Here is a 24530-nt window from a genome sequence, read left to right on the forward strand (position 1 = left end):
GGCAGCTAAATGTTTGTACATTGCTTTCTTATGGACCCCTCATCCTCTATAGCAAATTTCATTGTCAATTTCGATATGACAATATGGGCAGTTCCCTTGTTACGTTCTTCAAGTACTAACCTGTCCTCCAGAGGATCACAATTAACAAGCTTCCGAAAGTAGCTGGCCAGATGTTCACAATTCTTCTTGTTATTATTGATAAGTTTCTCTTCTTCATCTTTGACACATATACTCCCAGGAGTGACTCCTCGATCTTGTTACTGAACATTCAAAAGAAATCTGTTGTATTATTTTTCCCGAATTCTTCCTCAATTCTGTCCAGCTGTTTCCTTTTCATACCTACGCTTAACATTCCTGATGGTTTTGGCCGTGCATTTTCTCTGTTCCTTGAATTCTTCAAAATGTTTTATATTCAAACACTTTTTATTCCAGGCTTTGGAACGTTTCCGTACGGTCTCTTCACATTCACTATACCACCCTAGGTATTTCTTCTGTTTGACCAGTAATATTGTATTATTATATATATATATATATCATAACATTCGTTTAGCCCCTTAAGGAGCACGTGGAAAACATTAAACAGCACTGGTATTCTTCATCTTCTTATCTTCCCACAACTTCCTCATCCTTTCACTATGGGCCTGCTGTCTTTCTTGTGTCCATGAGTTTTTGAGTTTCAAGCTTTTCTCAGATGGATTCTTGTATGATTATTATTATTATTATTATTATTATTATTATTATTATTATTATTATTATTGATTTTACATCCCATAACTACTTTTAAGGTTTTTGGAAACATCAAGGTGCTGGAATTTTGTACCATAGAATTATTTTACATGCCAGTATCTGATATAGATGTTGATTCCCATAGGGAATCTGAAATATTTGTCCTGAATGAGCAAATTTATAATACCAATATAAATGGTCCGTTATTGGACACTATAAATTTTCCAGCTAGCTCATTCTTGGTTGCCAGCGTTTCGCCCTCGTGTGCTAGGGTGGGCTCATCAGTTGGTACCTAGCACACCTACCAATACGCTGGCTAGTGCATACCGTGGAGGCCACTGCGTAGGCTAACTGGAGCCACCGGCAGTGCCAATGCACTAAGAGACTTTGTCTCATCACTAAAAATTGATGCCTGCTTGGCCATCAGATGATATAGATGTTGATTCCCATAGGGAATCTGAAATATTTGTCCTGAATGAGCAAATTTATAATACCAATATAAATGGTCCGTTATTGGACACTATAAATTTTCCAGCTAGCTCATTCTTGGTTGCCAGCGTTTCGCCCTCGTGTGCTAGGGTGGGCTCATCAGTTGGTACCTAACACACCTACCAATACGCTGGCTAGTGCATACCGTGGAGGCCACTGCGTAGGCTAACTGGAGCCACCGGCAGTGCCAATGCACTAAGAGACTTTGTCTCATCACTAAAAATTGATGCCTGCTTGGCCATCAGATGATATAGATGTTGATTCCCATAGGGAATCTGAAATATTTGTCCTGAATGAGCAAATTTATAATACCAATATAAATGGTCCGTTATTGCACACTATAAATTTTCCAGCTAGCTCATTCTTGGTTGCCAGCGTTTCGCCCTCGTGTGCTAGAGTGGGCTCATCAGTTGGTACCTAGCACACCTACCAATACGCTGGCTAGTGCATACCGTGGAGGCCACTGCGTAGGCTAACTGGAGCCACCGGCAGTGCCAATGCACTAAGAGACTTTGTCTCATCACTAAAAATTGATGCCTGCTTGGCCATCAGATGATATAGATGTTGATTCCCATAGGGAATCTGAAATATTTGTCCTGAATGAGCAAATTTATAATACCAATATAAATGGTCCGTTATTGGACACTATAAATTTTCCAGCTAGCTCATTCTTGGTTGCCAGCGTTTCGCCCTCGTGTGCTAGGGTGGGCTCATCAGTTGGTACCTAGCACACCTACCAATACGCTGGCTAGTGCATACCGTGGAGGCCACTGCGTAGGCTAACTGGAGCCACCGGCAGTGCCAATGCACTAAGAGACTTTGTCTCATCACTAAAAATTGATGCCTGCTTGGCCATCAGATGATATAGATGTTGATTCCCATAGGGAATCTGAAATATTTGTCCTGAATGAGCAAATTTATAATACCAATATAAATGGTCCGTTATTGGACACTATAAATTTTCCAGCTAGCTCATTCTTGGTTGCCAGCGTTTCGCCCTCGTGTGCTAGGGTGGGCTCATCAGTTGGTACCTAGCACACCTACCAATACGCTGGCTAGTGCATACCATGGAGGCCACTGCGTAGGCTAACTGGAGCCACCGGCAGTGCCAATGCACTAAGAGAGAGTGTCCAATAACGGACCATTTATATTGGTATTATAAATTTGCTCATTCAGGACAAATATTTCAGATTCCCTATGGGAATCAACATCTATATCATCTGATGGCCAAGCAGGCATCAATTTTTAGTGATGAGACAAAGTCTCTTAGTGCATTGGCACTGCCGGTGGCTCCAGTTAGCCTACGCAGTGGCCTCCACGGTATGCACTAGCCAGCATATTGGTAGGTGTGCTAGGTACCAACTGATGAGCCCACCCTAGCACACGAGGGCGAAACGCTGGCAACCAAGAATGAGCTAGCTGGAAAATTTATAGTGTCCAATAACGGACCATTTATATTGGTATTATAAATTTACTCATTCAGGACAAATATTTCAGATTCCCTATGGGAATCAACATCTATATCATCTGATGGCCAAGCAGGCATCAATTTTTAGTGATGAGACAAAGTCTCTTAGTGCATTGGCACTGCCGGTGGCTCCAGTTAGCCTACGCAGTGGCCTCCACGGTATGCACTAGCCAGCGTATTGGTAGGTGTGCTAGGTACCAACTGATGAGCCCACCCTAGCACACGAGGGCGAAACGCTGGCAACCAAGAATGAGCTAGCTGGAAAATTTATAGTGTCCAATAACGGACCATTTATATTGGTATTATAAATTTGCTCATTCAGGACAAATATTTCAGATTCCCTATGGGAATCAACATCTATATCATCTGATGGCCAAGCAGGCATCAATTTTTAGTGATGAGACAAAGTCTCTTAGTGCATTGGCACTGCCGGTGGCTCCAGTTAGCCTACGCAGTGGCCTCCACGGTATGCACTAGCCAGCGTATTGGTAGGTGTGCTAGGTACCAACTGATGAGCCCACCCTAGCACACGAGGGCGAAACGCTGGCAACCAAGAATGAGCTAGCTGGAAAATTTATAGTGTCCCATAACGGACCATTTATATTGGTATTATAAATTTGCTCATTCAGGACAAATATTTCAGATTCCCTATGGGAATCAACATCTATATCATCTGATGGCCAAGCAGGCATCAATTTTTAGTGACGAGACAAAGTCTCTTAGTGCATTGGCACTGCCGGTGGCTCCAGTTAGCCTACGCAGTGGCCTCCACGGTATGCACTAGCCAGCGTATTGGTAGGTGTGCTAGGTACCAACTGATGAGCCCACCCTAGCACACGAGGGCGAAACGCTGGCAACCAAGAATGAGCTAGCTGGAAAATTTATAGTGTCCAATAACGGACCATTTATATTGGTATTATAAATTTGCTCATTCAGGACAAATATTTCAGATTCCCTATGGGAATCAACATCTATTTCATCTGATGGCCAAGCAGGCATCAATTTTTAGTGATGAGACAAAGTCTCTTAGTGCATTGGCACTGCCGGTGGCTCCAGTTAGCCTACGCAGTGACCTCCACGGTATGCACTAGCCAGCGTATTGGTAGGTGTGCTAGGTACCAACTGATGAGCCCACCCTAGCACACGAGGGCGAAACGCTGGCAACCAAGAATGAGCTAGCTGGAAAATTTATAGTGTCCAATAACGGACCATTTATATTGGTATTATAAATTTGCTCATTCAGGACAAATATTTCAGATTCCCTATGGGAATCAACATCTATATCATCTGATGGCCAAGCAGGCATCAATTTTTAGTGATGAGACAAAGTCTCTTAGTGCATTGGCACTGCCGGTGGCTCCAGTTAGCCTACGCAGTGGCCTCCACTGTATGCACTAGCCAGCGTATTGGTAGGTGTGCTAGGTACCAACTGATGAACCCACCCTAGCACACGAGGGCGAAACGCTGGCAACCAAGAATGAGCTAGCTGGAAAATTTATAGTGTCCAATAACGGACCATTTATATTGGTATTATAAATTTGCTCATTCAGGACAAATATTTCAGATTCCCTATGGGAATCAACATCTATATCATCTGATGGCCAAGCAGGCATCAATTTTTAGTGATGAGACAAAGTCTCTTAGTGCATTGGCACTGCCGGTGGCTCCAGTTAGCCTACGCAGTGGCCTCCACGGTATGCACTAGCCAGCGTATTGGTAGGTGTGCTAGGTACCAACTGATGAGCCCACCCTAGCACACGAGGGCGAAACGCTGGCAACCAAGAATGAGCTAGCTGGAAAATTTATAGTGTCCAATAACGGACCATTTATATTGGTATTATAAATTTGCTCATTCAGGACAAATATTTCAGATTCCCTATGGGAATCAACATCTATATCATCTGATGGCCAAGCAGGCATCAATTTTTAGTGATGAGACAAAGTCTCTTAGTGCATTGGCACTGCCGGTGGCTCCAGTTAGCCTACGCAGTGGCCTCCACGGTATGCACTAGCCAGCGTATTGGTAGGTGTGCTAGGTACCAACTGATGAGCCCACCCTAGCACACGAGGGCGAAACGCTGGCAACCAAGAATGAGCTAGCTGGAAAATTTATAGTGTCCAATAACGGACCATTTATATTGGTATTATAAATTTGCTCATTCAGGACAAATATTTCAGATTCCCTATGGGAATCAACATCTATATCATCTGATGGCCAAGCAGGCATCAATTTTTAGTGATGAGACAAAGTCTCTTAGTGCATTGGCACTGCCGGTGGCTCCAGTTAGCCTACGCAGTGGCCTCCACGGTATGCACTAGCCAGCGTATTGGTAGGTGTGCTAGGTACCAACTGATGAGCCCACCCTAGCACACGAGGGCGAAACGCTGGCAACCAAGAATGAGCTAGCTGGAAAATTTATAGTGTGCAATAACGGACCATTTATATTGGTATTATAAATTTGCTCATTCAGGACAAATATTTCAGATTCCCTATGGGAATCAACATCTATATCATCTGATGGCCAAGCAGGCATCAATTTTTAGTGATGAGACAAAGTCTCTTAGTGCATTGGCACTGCCGGTGGCTCCAGTTAGCCTACGCAGTGGCCTCCACGGTATGCACTAGCCAGCGTATTGGTAGGTGTGCTAGGTACCAACTGATGAGCCCACCCTAGCACACGAGGGCGAAACGCTGGCAACCAAGAATGAGCTAGCTGGAAAATTTATAGTGTCCAATAACGGACCATTTATATTGGTATTATGCCAGTATCTACCGATATGAGGCTGGTTTATTTATGCGCTTTGAAATATCACTGGACTGAGTAGGAATTAAACCCACTAACTTGAGCTCAGAAGGCCTGTGCTCTACCATCTGAGATACTCTGTCCAGCACCACCTGTATTCATCTTTATCTGGTTTTCTTCTTATCCTACATTTCCTGCATCCTTTTCAAGTTCCAACATAGTGTCCATAGAAATGTTCTCTCAGGTTTCCTTGACTTTCCCCAACATCCCTGACCTACTAAGAAAAATTTCCCTGACTCATAAAAACTGAGCGGCAAGTTGATTTGCTGAACAGCATGTTTTACAAGGAACAAAAGACGGAAATGCCAGCCTCCACAATTCCCATAGCTGATGTAATTCTCTCTCCACTTCCCTTTTTTCAATTATTTATAGAAAACCAATTACATTGATGGGCACTTTATATATATATATATAAATTGTTTAAAGGTAACATGTAGGCCTAACATATATAACTATCATATCATTTCCAAGGGAATCCCACTATCGGCAGCCCTGAAGATGGTTTTCCGTGGTTTCCCATTTTCATACCAGGCAAATGCTGGGGCTGTACTTTACTTAAGGCCACAGCCGCTTCCTACCAACTCCTAGGCCTTTCCTATTCCATCGTCGCCAGAAGACCTATCTGTGTCGGTGCGACGTAAAGCCCGTTATTAAATTGAAATAATAAATAAGGTAGTTCAACCTATTCAATACGTATAAATACGGAATGTAGAGTTACATTCCTATTTAATTATAAGCGGAAGCGGTACCGGTTTCGACCCCAATCCGTAGCATGCATTTCCAAGGAACAAAGTACAACTAACTTATTAATAGAGTAATTCAAATACGAAAATACAATTATTTTACATCAATCTAATACCAATTCATGTGGATTTAAAGCACTCTTGAGATCAAATGTAATTAACTTGTGTTTCTAATGTAGGTGAATATAATGAATTCCAATTAGTATAGGTCTATATTCAAAACAGTTTTCAAATTTGAAGACAAATCAGTCATCAAGTTTCTGACTTTGAAATCTTGTGAGGAAAGGTTCAACATCTGGCAAAATACTTCTAAAAGCACTTAATTTTGCCTTAAGTAGTGGATTCTTCATGGCTTCTCTAAGGTATTGAAGGTTTTTTTTTTTACAGTGTACACTTTCATGGATTTGTCAATGTGATCATATATTTTAAGAGCTTGATCAACACAGCATCCATTTTCCAACCATCTTATTGCAGTGAACTTGTACGGAAATGCGGTGCTTGTTGTTATGTCTATATACAGTATTCAGCACGTCAAGCAGGGCTATCTTTAAAAAGATTGTGCAGAGATCGGAAAAAATTAAAAAGGTCCCAGTCAATTTTGGAGATTCCAGTTTTCAGGGCTCATTTCACTATATGCAAACTGCATATGCCTATATCAAGAAGAGATTTGGCCTCGGGGTTTAGAACTTACAAATGATTTTCAAGTTTTTTAATAAAACTGAGGTTAACATTCAGCCCATCCACTGACACTTGCAAAATATTGCCTAAAGGTAAGAACAGTCCAGGTATAAACCCATCTAATAAGTGATCCGCAGTTGCCCTGCCTAAAAATACACCATTTCAATACCTGGTTGCAACTTTTGAAGATTTACATCCCTAAATTTTTCACATAAGTCCATTTGTCCTCTTTGGACTAATTTGTCTAATGACTCATCAAAACAAACAACGTAGTCCGAGCACTGTTTTAAGTCATTTTGCAAACTTTCTTTAAAATATGGGGCTAATCCATTATTTATAAAATAGGAAGACTTATCTTGCCCATAGTACAGTTTTGAGCAATTTTACTATCTGGGAACACTGTTCTGAGTATTGCGGAGGTTTCATCACAAGAGTTGAGAAACATCTTTCCAGTAACAACCTGGAGAGCCCATATGGCTTCAGCTAAGATAACATCTTTATTCACACTGCAAGTCTTTAAATTGCTTTGACTTGTTCCTGGCACTGCCAATTCCTTTGTAGCTGTGGATGTAGTGCTAACTATTGGCTGTGTACCTTTAAGTGGAGATGGAGTAAAGGTATTATTTGCAAAGAAAGACATTGTTGGCTGGGAAGACTCAGCTTTCGTGTATTTTATATGAGTAGATCTGTTGGCATGAGAAGTGACTGCTTGTTTGCCCATATTACTAAGTTTGAATGATTTACAACACACTTTAAAATATGCTGAAGTTGCATCATTTACCAATATGTCCAACCAACCACTCAGTTCAGGAAACACTTTAATGTCCAGCCAAAGTTTATTAAATGTACACTGCTTGTTAGCCATTGTCATGAGTTTCAAGGAAGCATCCTCAAACTGAAATAAAAAATAAAAAATAAAATTTAAAAATGGTTGAAAGAAATGACACTAGGGCACTACAAAAATTGTAGAATTGTTATGCACTTCTTGTGAAAAATTACCTGAAAAAGAAATGCTACAATAGCCTGGGTTACAACAGACTAGAGCCTAATAATATCCCCTCAAATCCATCACTGGGGAAGATTTCCCTGACTTTCCAGATTTTTAATCTATTTCCCTGACTTTCCCTGACCAAAATGTTTTTCCCTGACTTTCCAGAATGTGGACACTATGTCCAATCTATAAATTACTAAATGTTATTGATGTATTCTCTGTACTACTTCACTTTCCTCATTTCACTTGTCTCATACCTTTTACCTTGACCATCATTTACGAGTTTAGAACCTGCAATTATGCACCAACTTGTTTTCAAATGCAGGATATCAGACTTAATAAGCCATGCCAACTGGATATTATGCTCAAATTTTAGCTAAATAAAATTTTAAAATATAAATGTACAGGACAACCAAACTCTCAATAAACTATGCATTATTTTTGCAGGTTTTTGAGTAAGGCATCAGACAAAAACAGACAAGTCACTGAAATTGATGCATTTACACTGCTTAACACATTTTGCACACTATTCCACCATGGATATTTCTTCTCTTTGGCCAAGGGTATTATTATTATTATTATTATTATTATTATTATTATTACTAGCTGCAGTACCCGTCGTTGACAGGGCAATCATATAGAATGTGCAAAGTTATCTAACTCCCTAGCCACTTTCCGCCAATATTCAGGCAAGCTGTTTTACTCAGGATGCAGCAGTAATTGCATCTATTGGAGATGAGTGGCAGCAAAAGAGACAAATCACATCACAACAATAGTCAATATAATGTTATTGTTGATCATTCTTTTTTTTTTTTTTTTTTTTTTTTACAATCTGCTTTACGTCGCACCTTCACTGATAGGTCTTATGGCGATGATGGGATAGGAAAACACTAGGAGGGGAAAAGAAGCGGCCATGGCCTTGATTAAGGTACAGCCCCAGCATTTTCCTGGTGTGAAAATGGGAAACCATGGAAAACCATCTTCAAGGCTGCTGACAGCGGGGTTTGAACCCACTATCTCCCGAATACTGGATACTGTCCGCACTTAAGTGACTGCAGCTACCAAGCTCGGTTGGTCAGTTTTATGAGCTTTCGATATTGTAGGCCTTCACATTCAGTTTCCTTCTGACTCTGGGATATTAGAGCATCTAATGTAAAGGCAGTCCTTCCTTCTTTCAGGATCCCCTCTTGTCTTATTCTTCAAGTGACGTTATCATAGCGGGTACAGTAAAAATGTATAAGACATAAATGATCAGAAATTTAATTCCATATAGGCTAACTTTAGTTATGTACTATTTATCGATAGGACCATTAATAACATGAATATTTGAGAATTAAATTTAAGGCCTTCCCCTAAACTACCATTTCACTCAGCGTGAATAAAATAATTTATAGCCTAGATCGTAGTGCATCATTCCCCGACTTTACATACTGATTTTCATTAAATTCTCTTCAGCCATCTTCTCGTGATGCCCGTACATACATACAGTCAGAAATGATGGAAACTTAATAGGTGCATTTCCTTGTTACTGTGGACACGACCGATACTGAAATACCTTTCTTTTTAAATTCTGAGCAATGTACAGACAAAACTCATATTATATATATATTATTTAAAAAAAATATTATTACTATTACTTATTATACCACGAACACAGTATGTTTTACCATACCTTCATATAAACATTACAAAACCTTATTTATGTTATAGGTCATGACAGCATCATTAGCAAATTGGTCAGTTTCCAATGTGTTCTCTTTCAATCTTCTTGTAATATGTGTTTTTTTGTACTGTTATCCTCACCAAAGGGCCGGCCCCCGTGGTGTAGGGGTAGTGTGCCTGCCTCTTACTCGGAGGCCCCGGTTTCGATTCCCGGCCAGGTCAGGAATTTTTACCTGGACCTGAGGGCTGGTTCGAGGTCCACTCAGCCTACGTGATTAGAATTGAGGAGCTATCTGACGGTGAGATAGCGGCCTCGGTCTCGGAAGCCAAGAATAACGGCCAAGAGGATTTGTCGTGCTGACCACACGACACCTCGTAATCTGCAGGCCTTCGGGCTGAGCAGCGGTCGCTTGGTAGGCCAAGGCCCTTCAAGGGCTGTAGTGTCATGGGGTTTGGTTTGGATACTCACCAAAGAAACATCTAGCTCTTATTATTATTATTATTATTATTATTATTATTATTATTACGCTATTTGCTTTACATCGCACCGACACAGATATGTCTTATGGCGACGATGGGATAGGAAAGGCCTAGGAATTGGAAGGAAGCGGCCATGGCCTTAATTAAGGTACAGCCCCGGCATTTGCCTAGTGTGAAAATGGGAAACCACGAAAAACCATCTTCAGGGCTGCCGACAGTGGGGCTTGAACCCACTATCTCCCGATTACTGGATACTGGCCGCACTTAAGTGACTGCTGCTATCGAGCTCGGTCATCTAGCGCTTATTAGACAAAGTAGTTTCTAAAGAAAATTGACAAGAAATAATCATTTAACAACTACAACAGTGACTAGTACATTACCTCTCCCTTTCATTCCAACAGTTTGGATTGATGCAGCCAAAGAGGTACAAAGTTCTATGATATGGAGATGCTTCCAGTGGTGCATACACCTGAAGCACAAGTGGCAAAGTTAATCCACACAGTTGGCAGCATGGAGAAGGAATTCCATCCAAATACCAATCCTGAAAAAATAAACAATATTAACAAGTCAATCTCCACACCACAGCATTACAGATTGTGGCCATGATCATTAAGGCATCAAGCCTGTTTGAGTCCTGTTGGTGGAAAAAAAGAATATCACCATCAGAATGCTGGCTGGCGGAGTAGGAGAGGTGGTGATATATGATTTTGAATCACTAGATTGTGTGCCAAAAGCCTGGAGTCAATTTCAAACCTCTCTGCAGTGTTCATATGGAGTGAGGGTATATGATGCTGTTGATGGCAATTCGTCCATCAGATGGCGATGTTAAGCTTTCAGCAGAACTTCTTTTTATTCTTGTTCTTTACGTGCCTTGGTCTCCCAGAACATTAGCGATCAGTAACATCTGTTTCTTATCTGTAGCTGTTCTAAACAAAGAAACCATATCTAGCTCAAACCATCAGTTTAAATTATTGAGCCAAGGTATTCTTTGCTGCCCAGGACCTCGTCTTCAATTAAGTTTCTCCTCGAGTATTACTTGTATTAGATGGTACTCTTTTTTTTTTTTTGTATCATATGACCGAAGAATTCAAATTTTCTTCTCTTGACGGTATTGAGAATTTCAGGTAGTTTTAGACATATAGGCTTCTGAGCTTATGCTGTGTCAAGAAAATAAGGTGAAATTCTTTACGTTTCGCAGAGAATTTAGCTCTGCATCATCAGAAGAAAATCTCGACTGGTCATGAGAAAGGCTTCTCAAGGAATAAGGTTTGAATTTAGACGTTGCTAGCGTTTGAAGCGGAAGCTGACGGAACCATCAGAATCAGTCTGAGAGGGAGAGAGGGAGTCACATAACAACAGGAATACATACACATGAAAGCATGACATAGATACAAGACTGGAATGAAACATCTGGCGGTGAGGAACGTACGAATTTGGAAAACACCGAAATGAAATAACAATAGTGAAGGGACAAGGGAGGCGAACTACCTACGTAAACCCTTAATGGCTGGCAACCACGTATTACTTAATTGATAGCCAGTATTCCTGTTGAAATTTTTAGGATTTCTAGGTATTTCACCTTATTTTCTTGACACGGCATAAGCCCAGAAGCCTATATCACGTCTATAAGTACAGGCCATGAAAGCACCTATGGCAACAATCAGGTACTTTGTTCATAAAATTCAAAACTTCCACATTGGTCATTTTGGCTGTCCATGATATTTTGAGAATCGTTTGGTATGTCCACATTTCAAATACAGTACCTCTAGTCTCTTGCACAACGTGTCAGTTACTGTAAGACCCCTTGGTGTTATTCAACAGTAGACTATGTGCCGGAACCAGGTTTTACCCTCTCCTTACCTCATCATCATCATCATCATCATCATCATCATCATCATCATCATCATCATCATCATCTCACCCAGACACACAGGTCGCCCATAGGCGTCAAATAGAAAGACCTGCATCAGGTGAGCCAACCATGTCTTCAGACACTCCCCGCACTAAGCCATGTGCAAAATTAAAACAGACCATCGTTAAGGGACAATATGCTTTATAAAAAGTAATTATTTTTTTTCACCGAACCAACTTTATGTATGCTTCAGATGAACTTAAATAAACTTAATATTCAAATCTTCAAAGAGATTGCCAATAATAAAAATATATTGGTTTTACACCCAATTAACTACTATTACAGTTTTCAGAGATGGCGAGTTGCCAGAAATTTTTTCTGTAAGAATTCTCTTACATACCAGTAAATCTACTTGCACAAGGCTGATAAGTTTCATCATCTTCAAATATAATTAGACTGAGTCAAGACTGAACCTGTCACCCTGGGCTCATAGAGTCAGCATTCTACCATCTGAGCCACTCAGCCCGACAAAGAGTTATGCCACTAATACGTACTTGTTGTGAGGTACAAGGTGTAAGGTTAGTATAGTTTAGGAATTTTGATGATCAAAGATGTATGGAGAAAGAATAACCTCAAACAATGGCAACATAATTCACATCAATTGCTGTTCAGAATGTCTAAATTGGTTTTAAAATGTATCTAAAGTACAACATGTTCTCGAGGTTTTTCACCTCAAATCTGACTAGTTGATGATGATGATGACGATGATGATAATAATGATTCGGTTTTCGGAGACACAGAGGTGCCGGAATTTAGTCCCGCAGGAGTTCTTTTACATGCCAGTAAATCTACCGACATGAGGCGGACGTATTTGAGCACCTTCAAATACCACCGGACTGAGCCAGGATCGAACCTGCCAAGTCGGGATCAGAAGGCCAGCATCTCAACCGCCTGAGCCACTCAGCCCGGCTACTTGGCAGTGATTGGTCAGGAGGTCATGGTACTTCATGGACTGTAGCACCAAGGAGTGAGTGAGTGAGTGAGTGAGTGAGTGAGTGAGTGAGTGAGTGAGTAAGTAAGTAAGTAAGTAAGTAAGTAAGTAAGTAAGTAAGTAAGTAAGTAAGTAAGTAAGTAAGTAAGTAACCTTTATAATTGTTTACAGATGGTATAGTGCATGAATATTATCTTGATGAAGAGAGTCTTTTAAAACTGTCCAAGCTTTCAATCACTTACATTCAATAAATCTGACATCTTTCTTTTTCTTTTTTTGCTAGTGGCTTTACATACATCGCACTGACACAGATAGGTCTTATGGCGACAATGGGATAGGAAAGGTCCAAGGGTTGGAAGGAAGCGGCCATGGCCTTAATTAAGGTACAGTCCCAGCATTTGCCTGATGTGAGAATGGGAAACCATAGAAAACCATCTTCAGGGCTGCCAACAGTGGGATTCGAACCCACTATCTCCCGGATGCAAGTTCACAGCTGCAAGGCCAACTCATCCGGTAAAAAACCTGACATCTAGTAGCTGTCAACACTAGCATCACAACAGAAGAAGTTACTATAGGTATATTTGATTGTCACCACTTTTCAAAATAAGAATGTACAGATGCACAAAATCATTACTTAACATAGTTTTTATGCCGCTTTCAAATTACCTGCAATTCAGAGGATGGTGAATTTTTGCACCACAGAATCATACGGCATCACAACTAATTTTTTTCAGCAATTTACATTAACTACTTGCAGTACATGCAACAGTGGATTTTTAATGCATGGGCAAACCTAGAGACCATTGGGGCCTTGTATGTAGCAACATTATAATCATTGTTGCTATTGTTATGAGTTGTGACATACGGTACTGTGGTACTGTTAACCGAGTCAATGTGCTCCCTTTCATATTATTGTTGCACTCAACAATGGAATCTCATCAACAGTAGGTTGTCCCCCCCCCCCTCCCCCCACATGCTGCACATTAAGATATAGGTCAACAGTATCCATTTGACTTTCGTATTAGTAAACCATGTGAGCAAGTCTAGTATGGTAATTTACAAAGTTTTATTTTAACCCTTTACCAACCCTTGCTGGCAAGATGTAGTGTTTACAGTGCGCTATGTCTTCTGGTAGCCGGTCCCGTGGAGTAGGGGTAGCGTGCCTGCCTCTCGCCCGGAGGCCCCGGGTTCGATTCCCGGCTAGGTCAGGGATTTTTCTCTCGACCTGAGGGCTGGTTCGAGGTCCACTCAGCCTACGTGATTAGAATTGAGGAGCTATCTGATGTTGAGATGGCAGCCCTGGTCTCGAAAACCAGAATAATGACCGAGAGGATGTGTCATGCTGACCACACGACCCCCCGTAATCTGCAGGGCTTCGGGCTGAGCAGTGGTCGCTGGGCAGGAAATGGCGTTAAGTGCCGTGGGGTTTGGTTTGGTTTTTTATGTCTTCTGGTATAAGCTAGAGTTATTTGTTACTTACATTGACCTATCTGTCTGTCTCAGTCTCATCCTTGGCTTTGACAATATGAAAGAGACCGAGGTATGAGCGATACTAGTAATACCATTCCTTATGCAGCCAGTCCCTGTTATGAATGGTGTGAAAATATATCTCATAGGGTCGGTTAGTGCACGCATTTCAGTGGGCTTGGCAGACTGGTATGCAATAGCAACTTCTGGCTCAGTGAGGAAAGCAACGGGAAACTACCTCACTCATTTCCCTAGTATGCCTCTTCAGTGATGCCTAGGCCCTCTATGATAGCTTTTGGTGGAGCTGTGGAGGATCCAACCACCTTTCGGGCTGAATACCCAACATACATACAATTAATTTCATGTTCGTATTGGGGCATTCAGTAAGTGTTGTGATACACGAAAGAGAACTACAGAATGAGAAGAGAGTATTAAGAAAAAGGAAATTCTAAAACTAATTAACTATTTTAGTTGCAACTGTACCGAGAGGTACACCTCAATGCCGCGCATTTAGAACTAGCGCCTAAATGAACTCCTCTATTGGTGAAACGGTGAACTACACCAACTTGGATCTAACTACACCAACTTGGATCTTTAATCAGAAGATGTCACCACCTAAATATTGAGTAATTTTGTTATTGTGAAGTTTCCTGAACTGACTGAATTTCTACTAGTTTTGTTTGCTATCCATCAAGAAGTTTGGACATTCTTTCACAGATGACACTACTAAAAACTATGATCATGCACCCTGGTGCGAGGTGTAAGAACTTATAATTCAAAGAAGTTCTGTATTCATAAGGGTTTTTTTACTGATTGATGTTCATTTATTTTTGGGTTGTCAATATTTCCTTTTTATTTCCACCAGTTTTGAATATAGCCAATCCCTAATTTCTGTAATTAATTTTCCACCTATCACCGGCTTCTTCTTCGATTCTGAGTGTAACTTTGAAATTAACCAATAAATTTGAGAGGGTGTGGCTAGTTTGATCTTGAATGGTCTCGAACCTTCCCTGAGGGTTTATAAACTGCGGATTTTCACGTTTCTTGGCCAATTGATCGTCATCTTACCGAATGTGTGTGTCAAAGCAGGAGGCGGGCGGCCTTCTCGTCGGCAGCTACAACTGCTACCAGGTATGGCCACATAATTCCATCTTTCTTGTTGTAGCTACCTCCGCAGTTTAACCCGAGGGAAAGGTCCGAATCGTTAACTATGTAACCTTCTTTTCTAAAAATGTAACTTTCTTCCGGCAAATGTAAAAACATAAATTTTTAACTGTAAATCGGGGATACAGAGTGATGTTCCCTCTCGAGCTCCCCTTCATCTTGGTTTGAGGTGACTACGTTTTGTAACTGTTTTTCTTCCTTTCCATAATGCATTAATTTATCCTTATACGAGTCACCTCAGTAGTTTGGGAATACCCCCTGTTTCATCGGCCTAGTGCCCTTTAGGTTTTAAGTGTTCATATCTAGGAGTGCAAGTATTCGCCTCCATTCATTTTATGTTCGGGCCATTAATTTAACCTGTTATTCTTATCCCACGAAGGCCCAGTAGGTTGGGTATTTAATACCCCTGTAAAAATAAGTTCCATTTGTAAATAGTGCCTTGAGAGGCCTGTAATTGTAAGATGAGGTTGCCTTGAGTAGGCTGGGAAAACTGAGAGCCTGTTCGCTCTTTTTCAAAGTTTTGTAAGATTTATGAATGCCTCTTGAAGGCTAGATGTTGTAATTTTGGGAACAAGTGCTCTTTGAATTAGGGGATTTCTGCCCTTGTATAAGTTTGAGCTAGGAGCTCAGGAAATGTAAAGCGAGGGCTTGAAGCCCAGGATTTCAACTGGATTAAGATCGGGGAATATGGAGGGCCAATCCATGGTCGTAACATCACTGGAGTGCTCCTCTAACCACCTCCATGCCACCACAGAGCGCTGACATGGCACATTGTTGTTGAAACATGGCATCTCCATCAGGGTACCTCTAGGGCCAGAACGGGATGCAGATGCACCTGTCAGTACTTCCTGCAGCCAGACAAATGGGACCTAATTGCGACCAAGAGAACACCACCCAAACCAGAACTGAGCCATCTCCCGCCTGGACACAATCTTGTTGACATGCAGGATTCATAGCTTCAAGGGACATATGCCACATTCTCATGCACACACCAGCTCGATACAACTGGAACCGGGATTCATCAGACCATACCACGCGCCGCCACTGTTCCATGGTCCATTGCCAATGTTTGTGGGCCCATACACATCGTTGAGCTTTGTCTCAAGGTGTCGGCAAAGGTACATTAGTTGGTCGTCGGCTGGTGAAGCCTATGCGGTGCAGTTGCTTCCTTACAGTCCTGGTGGAAATGGGTTCCTGACTCCCAACATTCAACTGGGCGGTGATCTGACTCACGGTAGCCTGTCGAGTGCCCAGTATGGTTCTGCGGAAACAATATGATGTGCGTTCGTTAAACACCTGTGGTCTTCTAGTGTGGCGGTTTAGGTGGGTGGTAACATTCTCTCTGCGATATTGAAGATCCGCCCTCGAGACTCTTGACATCGGAAATCCGAATTTGCATGTAATTTCTGCAATGCTATGACTCATGCGCCGTACGGCGATGATCATCCCACATTCAAAGCCGGTTAACTCTGAACGTGTTGCCATCTTCACAACACTGGTGTCTGTGACAGGCTGCTCAGCTACGACGCAGCTAGCCACAATGCTCAGGGATCATACGCCGCACATTTTCTAATGGGACACCCCTTTTGGCCACTCAGTGTATACATAAAAATTGATACATGTATGTATGTGTATGACACATCTCATCCTAAGCCACTGGAGCAATTTCAACCAAACTTGGTACAATTACGACTTACTATCTATATCATCTGATAGCCAAGGAGGCATCAATTTTTGGTAAAGAGACTAAGTCTCTCATAGTGCATTGGCACTGCCGGTGGCTCCAAGTAGCCTACGCAGTGGCCTCCATGGTATGCACTAGCCAGCGTCTTGGTAGGTGTGCTAGATACCATCTGATGAGCCCAACCTAGCACATGAGGGCGAAACGCTGGCAAGCAGGAATGAGTTAGCTGGAAAATTTATAATGTCCAATTACGGACCATTTATATTGGTATTACTATCTGGAGACTAGCACTGTGGGGTTAAGACACCCCTAGCACCCTTAGAGATGGGGCTGAGGAGGGTAAGATATCAAAAATAATTGAAAATGATGTCAAATCCATAGTTTTCAGGGTCACTGAGATGAAAAGCAACACTCAGCCTCCTTCAGCACAGGGAGTGAGAAAGGGTGAAAAAATAAAATGACAAAAATGACTGAGATGAGGCATATATGTGTATATGTTCCAGCATAGCTATAAACTAAAACTGTTACGAAAGTATGACTTACTATCTGGAAAAAATACTGCGAGTTCAAGACACCCCTAGAACCCCTATGGGAAGGGATGAAATTTAAATATAACTAAAAACGACCAATATTAGTATCGAATCCATAGTTTTTGGGACTACTGGAGTGATTTCAACCAAACTCAGTACACTTATGACTATCAGGAGATAAACTGTGAGGGGATATGGCAACCTAGTGCCCCTTGGGTGGAGATGGGAGGGGTGAGATATAAAATGGTGTTGAATCCACAGTTTTGGGGGCTGCTGAGATGAATAGTGACACTCTGAATACTGTAAGCCCCAATCAACATGGGCAGGAAGGGTTAAGAAGGAGTGAAGAAAAGAAGATGCCCAAAATGACCGAGATTATGTATGTACGTGTGTATGTTCTAGCATACCTCTCAACCAAACTTGGTACACCTATGACTTACTATCTGGAAAAAATTACTATGGGGCTAAGATACCCCAGCTTCCCTACGGGTGGGAATGAATTATAAAAATTACATAAAAAGGGGTGAAACAGAAAAATGTGAAGACAACAACCAATATTAATGTAGAATCCATAGTTTTCGGGGTCACTGAGATGAATAGTGGCAATGCAGTTGTAATTTAAGTCCATATTCAGTCCCCATCGGTATGGGGGTTGAGAAGGGTGAAAGAGAAAATGTGCAAAATTACCAAGATTACGGATGTATGTATGTTCCAGAATGAAAAAAAATATTATGGGGGTAAAACACGCCTAGCACTCCTGGTGGAGGGGGTGAAATATACAAATATATGAAAATGACTGATATTAATGTTGAATCCATGGTTTACAATGTCACCAAGTTGAACTAGGACACTCTGGATGCTTAAGGTATACTTCAGCCACAGTCAGAATGGAGGTTGAGAAAGGGTGAAAATGAACGTAAAAATATCCAGGATTATGGATATGTGTGGGTATGTTCCAGAATAGCTCTCAATGAAACTTGATGCACATACAACTTACCATCTGGAAAAAAAGCACTATGAAAATGGAAGGAAATGTAAAAATAATGGAAAATAACCTACATTCATTAATTTTAATGTGTTGCTGAGATGTATTGTGATGCTCTGGATACAGTTTAAGTACACATTCAGACTCCAGTGGGACGGGGACTGAAATGGGGTTAAAAGTCTAAAATGACTGAGATTAGTGTTGAATCCACTATGTTTGGGGTCTCAAGGCTGATTGGTGACAGTCTCAGTGACAGTTGGAATGGTGCACATCACATCTACAGCGCAATGGGTAAATACATAGGCCCTATAGTTATCATTCATTATTTTTTTGAAAGGATGAAATACTTTTCATACAATTCAAGCTTCCACAAGGACAAAGTTTTACTTGAAAATTAAATAATAATAATAAACTTGATCAATCAAACACATCTAGATAACTCTAAAACTACAAAATAGGTCATAAAAATCAATCAACATCTCAATATAGAATTGTATAAAATTCACTTCGCACCTAATACAAATATTAAAGATAAACTTTCAAAAACTATCCGGACAACACCGAGTACTACAGCTAGTAAGCTTATATTCATCATGCAATATGTGACTCTGTACCAAAAGAGAGATTTTTGCAATTTATTCCTTCTCATGGACAAGTCGTCAGAGCATTTTGTCGAGGTTTTTCACAAATGCTTAAAAATCTAATAACTTAGATATTCTGAAATGAAGTGGCCAGTCCAATGACAATGCAGCAAATATGTCCGGACAATGTTCAGGATAACAACCCAGGATTGAGAAACTAAAGTGTACAGAGTATATGCCATGTGCTACGCATTTATTTAACTTTGTACGAGTGCATGCTATAAGCTGTGTTTCAACTGATTGTGAGATCTTTTATTTTGATTTCATACAAAATCTTTAAAATACTTTTCATCATTCCCACATCATTGGGAAATACTGTGCTCACATTTAGGAACCCAGCATAAAGTGGTGAAACAGCTTTGAAATACTAGGTGATCTACACAAGCCGATGCAGTAAATGCATTAAATGATGGATAGAATAAGATCAAACTAAACCTCAAGTCTGTGAGCAATGATGTGAAAAATCAGTTATTAGAAACCTGTCTTATGGCTCAAGGATTAATGAAAAGGCTTGATGAACAGTTTTTCTGACAATAATGTGGATTGATATTCCCAGCAGATATATTAGATATTTCCCTGCAACATTTTCAGGCTGTCACAAGGACAATATGATATATATATATATATGATTTTACAAAATTTTTCAGGGAAGATATTGAGTAGCTTTAAGGTTTCTGTTAAGGTCCATAGGTGTAGTTTCTGAAGATGGCAATCATCAACCTCTTTAAAGTGGCTGTCACAATTGCATGGAAAAGGTCAGTACTTAAACCAAATCTTTTCAAGAAATCTACGAGTAGCTGGGGAATGGTCCCTCAAGCACCGATCATGAGGTCAGTGATGCTTAGAGACTCAAACTTATATTTGTCTTTATTGTAAAGTACTATGGTTTCATAGATCCACCGTTTTTAAGGGTCAACTTCCTCGCGTTTGTCTTCATTTGTCTTTAACATCTGTTGCTCCCATCATTGGAGAGACCATAGTGTAAGATGGTATTACACAATAATTCACCATATGGACAGGATCTGAAGACATGCGCAAGTGTTTCTATCTCTCTTGAAACAGCATCGATACAAGCTATTGTCCTGAGATCTGCCCGGTACACAGTGTATAGCTGACACATTTGTAGCCATCTTGATCGCTTCTCTCCATTCACTGCATACCATGCCCTAATCCATTTGCTAGCTGGTGTATGTTGCCTAAACAGGATTACTGCCATTCCTTTATGAGGTGTATTACTCCAATTCTCAAGCGCCCTGAGCTGTAACTCCTGTCTTACTTCCCTTGCATCATCCCAACCAAGCCACTTCACCCAAATTCTTACACGATCTGTAATACCCAATCATATAAGATCATCAGAAGTTTCTTGAAAGAAATTTCTAGTTGTACTGAGGATGTCATTATCTGCATGGTGAAGAATCTTGGTATGTTGCAATAGGACTTCCCAGGCTGTACAAAATGGACCCAAGCCTTTGAATTTTGTGTCTGCACATATACAATCATTGGGAATGTCAGCTGGCAGTGATAGCAGTTATTTCAGTGTCTCTCTCATCATGATGCCCAAATCTTTCATGAATATTTGCAGGATTTTGTTAGGATAAACCGTTTGGAAAGAATATAATACACGTGAAAAAGTGGTGAAGATACAAGGACCTGCACAGTTGACTGCAAATGTTCAGTACTTCCTCTGAGTTGAATAGATAACTCCAAGGTAGCGAATCAAGTCATTTTTCTTTAGGCACTAGATTTCTTTCATAATTGTGATGGCCATGAAGTTGACCCTTTTTAATGCATATTCCCTTGAATTTTGTTGTGTTGGTTTCAAGGCCTACCTCATTGAACAGTTGGATAGCAAATGTCAGTGCCAAAATCCTGCTGTTATTGACAATAACTAGTCATCTGCAAACTTCATCATTGTTAACGGCTTATGTCCCAGACTCAACTGGAAGCCATAGTGAGAGGTCATTGAATTTTCATTCAATTCATCCATCACATGATTTATTGAGAGACTGAATAGATAAGGTGACTGTGGTGATCCTTGAATAACACCCCTTTTCAGAACAATGGGTTGTGTTGATCTTCTTCTTGTTTGAATCCTTGTCATGTTTTTTGTTTAGTAGACTAATGACAAGATTACTGAGCTTAGAGAGAACCTGTGATGCTCTTAATGTTTCCTCTACATGTCTATCGCGTATGGTATCAAATATATTCTCTAATCAAGAAATATAACTGACACATCAAGTTATTTAAATTTGGCCTCACGATGAATCAATTCAAGTAGTCATATAGACATGCGAACCTGAAGAGCTTGAGAATCCCCGCTGACTGTTGTTGAGACTGATGAATTCTCAAAGTCTTTGGTCAAGAGTGCTCCATCATGAAACGAATTACAGAGCAAATTGTCATGGGCCTCCAGTTTCTCAGGTCGGTAGTTTTACTACCTTTGTGAATAAGGACAGTCTGAGCTTGTTTTAGTGTTTGAGGGACTATTGTGGTGTGTAGCATACGTATTGCAATGATAGCTATTATTTCAGCAGCCACATTGCCTCTGATCACCCTTATAAGTACATGATCTGGACCTGAGGAATTGTCCACTGAAATCCTTTGAGTAGCTGAATTGATCTCTTCTTATTTCAGCTACATATGTGCTTTGAATATTGCTCTTCTCAGACTCTGTTACTTTAGGTTGGTTGGTATCTGGTCCTTGCATTGTTTGCTCAATATCGCCAAACACTGTCTGGATATATCCTCCACAGGTATCTTACAGGATATGGCTCTGGAATTCAATACAGATCTTATGGCTTTCCTGCACTAATTATAATATTGGAATTTTGTTAGCTGATGTCTGTATTTTTCTCTTCTTTTCTCCCGGTCTTGTTTTATTGTGCGCTCAGGGTTTGTTGATTGCCTGTATTTCCTTTGGTTATCAGTGGTTTGGTTCCTTTTCCTATGCTCAAAATATTTCCAGGCTGAATGTCTGGGACCTAGAAGTAAATAAATTGTTGAATACATGAAGTTAATCCAGTTGTCCACCTCTGCATTAAAAATCTTCATCACATACACGCTGTCTTCGAAGGTTTTGCCACTCTACGAGTTCTATCTTGTGTGAATTTGTCTAGTGGAGCAGGGGTAACACGACAGTCATCTGTCTCATTATGGTTCTGACAGCTGTCCTGCAGAGATTGCGCTATGGAGTTGCCCCGGATATTTTCCTGGCAACAAGTTCCTTTTGTTGTATTTCAGGATGTGTTCTACTTTTATATATACTTACACCTCTGTCTGACTGATAAAAATAAAGCCAGGAGATCCTTCAATTTCACATGCATATAAGTATTTGCTGAAATCAAAAGGTCCAAAAGAGACTTGCTCTTTTGTGTATTGTGGTACTGCACTTATATCATGACTGAACTCAACTGTTTACAAGATTCTACTTTCATGATAGGTTGACACAGACTGAGAACAGGAAACAGTTTCCTCTTGGGTGCTTTGATGAATATCTTAGCGAAGCGAACAGTTCATCAGGAAGATAAAATTTTAAACTGTCTCGCTCCAATAACAGCGCCTTTTTTTCTAGAGTGGGTTAATTTGTGTCATGTCAGGTTGGACATCAGAAGAAATTTATTTTGGCATTTATTAGAAGAGAACAACCCTTCACCACAGTGAATCGCTAGGTGTTTTTTATAGTTGTGAATTCTGAAAAATGCATTAATGCATATATTACAAACGAATGGCCTTTTATCTGAATGCCATAGGTATGTTTTAATGTAAAACTCTCTGAGAAAAAAAAAATACTACCACCATCATTACAATGATGTAGGCATTCTCCAGGGTGATATAATGAACATCTTTTTGGTTATATTTCCTAGTAAACATACTACTAAATACTCTATAATGTACATATGTCCTCCAGTATGAGTTAGCAAAGGCATTTCAGCTTAATTCTTGTTTGAATGTCTTGGAGCAACCATCACATGAGTGCAGTGGACTCCTGTCAGTACAGTTTTTGCTGTTCAACTGGTTGATTTGTAATTCATTCTTGATAGTGGTAAGAAACTCATAAGAACTTCAAACACTAAACATCCATGCCTGGGTCAATTACAAGCAAATAATTATAATGGATAGAAAGATTAAATGGAAGTTCATTTTTCAGCTAGCAAGTGAACTGAAAAGAGGGAAAGAGCAAGGACAATATCAAGAAAGGAGGCTACAGCACCATGTCAATTTAAAAAGAAAAAAGGCCTAATTGGTCTGTGTAAAGGCAACAAGTCCAGTGATGTCTGTAACAAGTGTCCCAAAGTCATCTGTGGAAAATGTTCCCGAGAACTGCAAGTCATATGCACAAAATTCACGAGTGCTGTAATCTCTCTTTCTGCTGTGGTTTTCCACAGTTGATTCCCAGCTTCTCCATTGCATCTCAGCTTCCACTAAGATTTGAATAGCTCAAATACGTCAGCCTTGCGTTGGTAGATTTACTGGCAGGTAAAAAAACTCCTGCGGGGAAAAAAATTCTGGCACCTCGGCATCTCCAAAAACCGTAAAAGAGTAGTTAGTGAAGACGTAAAGCAAATAACATTATTAAGATCTGAATACTCTCAACACACAGTGTATTAAATCTTCCATACAGCAATGTTACAAAAATGTTGCAAACTTTGGGCTGGGAAGACTTGGGAGTTACTGAGTGAGTGGCTGCGCAGTTAGGGTCATGTAGTTGTCACTTTGCATTCGGAGATAGTGGGTTCGAACCACAGTTGGCACCCCTAAAAGTGGTTTTCCATGTTTCCCATTTTTACACCAGGAAAATACTGGGGCTGTATCTTAATTAAGGCCGTGGTCGCTTCTTCACACTCCTGTCTCATAATCGCCATAAGACCTATTTGTTTGCTGTGATGTAAAGCAAATTGTAAAGAAAAATATTTGGGAGTAAGGCGACGAGATGCTCAACTAAGCAGAATATTCCAAGCTGTCAGTGGAGAGATGGAGTGGAATGACATTAGTGAACGATTAACCCTTTCCACTCGAATTATTTGTACGTCCTGATATCTCCCAACTCGCATTTATTTCTGTCAGCAAACTTCATATTTTAAAACCTGGTGTTAAGTACTGGTTGTAACAATATATACAGGAAGAAACTACAAAATTAATGAATTATGGTATTTACATGACACAAAATCATGTTTT

The 24530-nt window shown here is 40.5% G+C and overlaps 1 protein-coding gene across 2 annotated transcripts in view; it reads right to left on the bottom strand.

Annotated features, from left to right (window-relative positions):
* The window catches only part of trus (programmed cell death 2 like trus), a 64332-nt gene that overhangs the window by 21327 nt on the left and 18475 nt on the right, over positions 1 to 24530 (bottom strand). For both annotated transcript variants that reach the window (XM_067137263.2, XM_067137264.1), the window contains exon 2: positions 10422 to 10582. In XM_067137263.2, coding sequence (XP_066993364.1) covers positions 10422 to 10582 — 161 coding nt within the window. The remainder of the gene's footprint in view (positions 1 to 10421; positions 10583 to 24530) is intronic.

This window comes from Anabrus simplex, chromosome 1 (assembly GCF_040414725.1).
Source record: "Anabrus simplex isolate iqAnaSimp1 chromosome 1, ASM4041472v1, whole genome shotgun sequence".
NCBI classification, from domain to species: domain Eukaryota; kingdom Metazoa; phylum Arthropoda; class Insecta; order Orthoptera; family Tettigoniidae; genus Anabrus; species Anabrus simplex.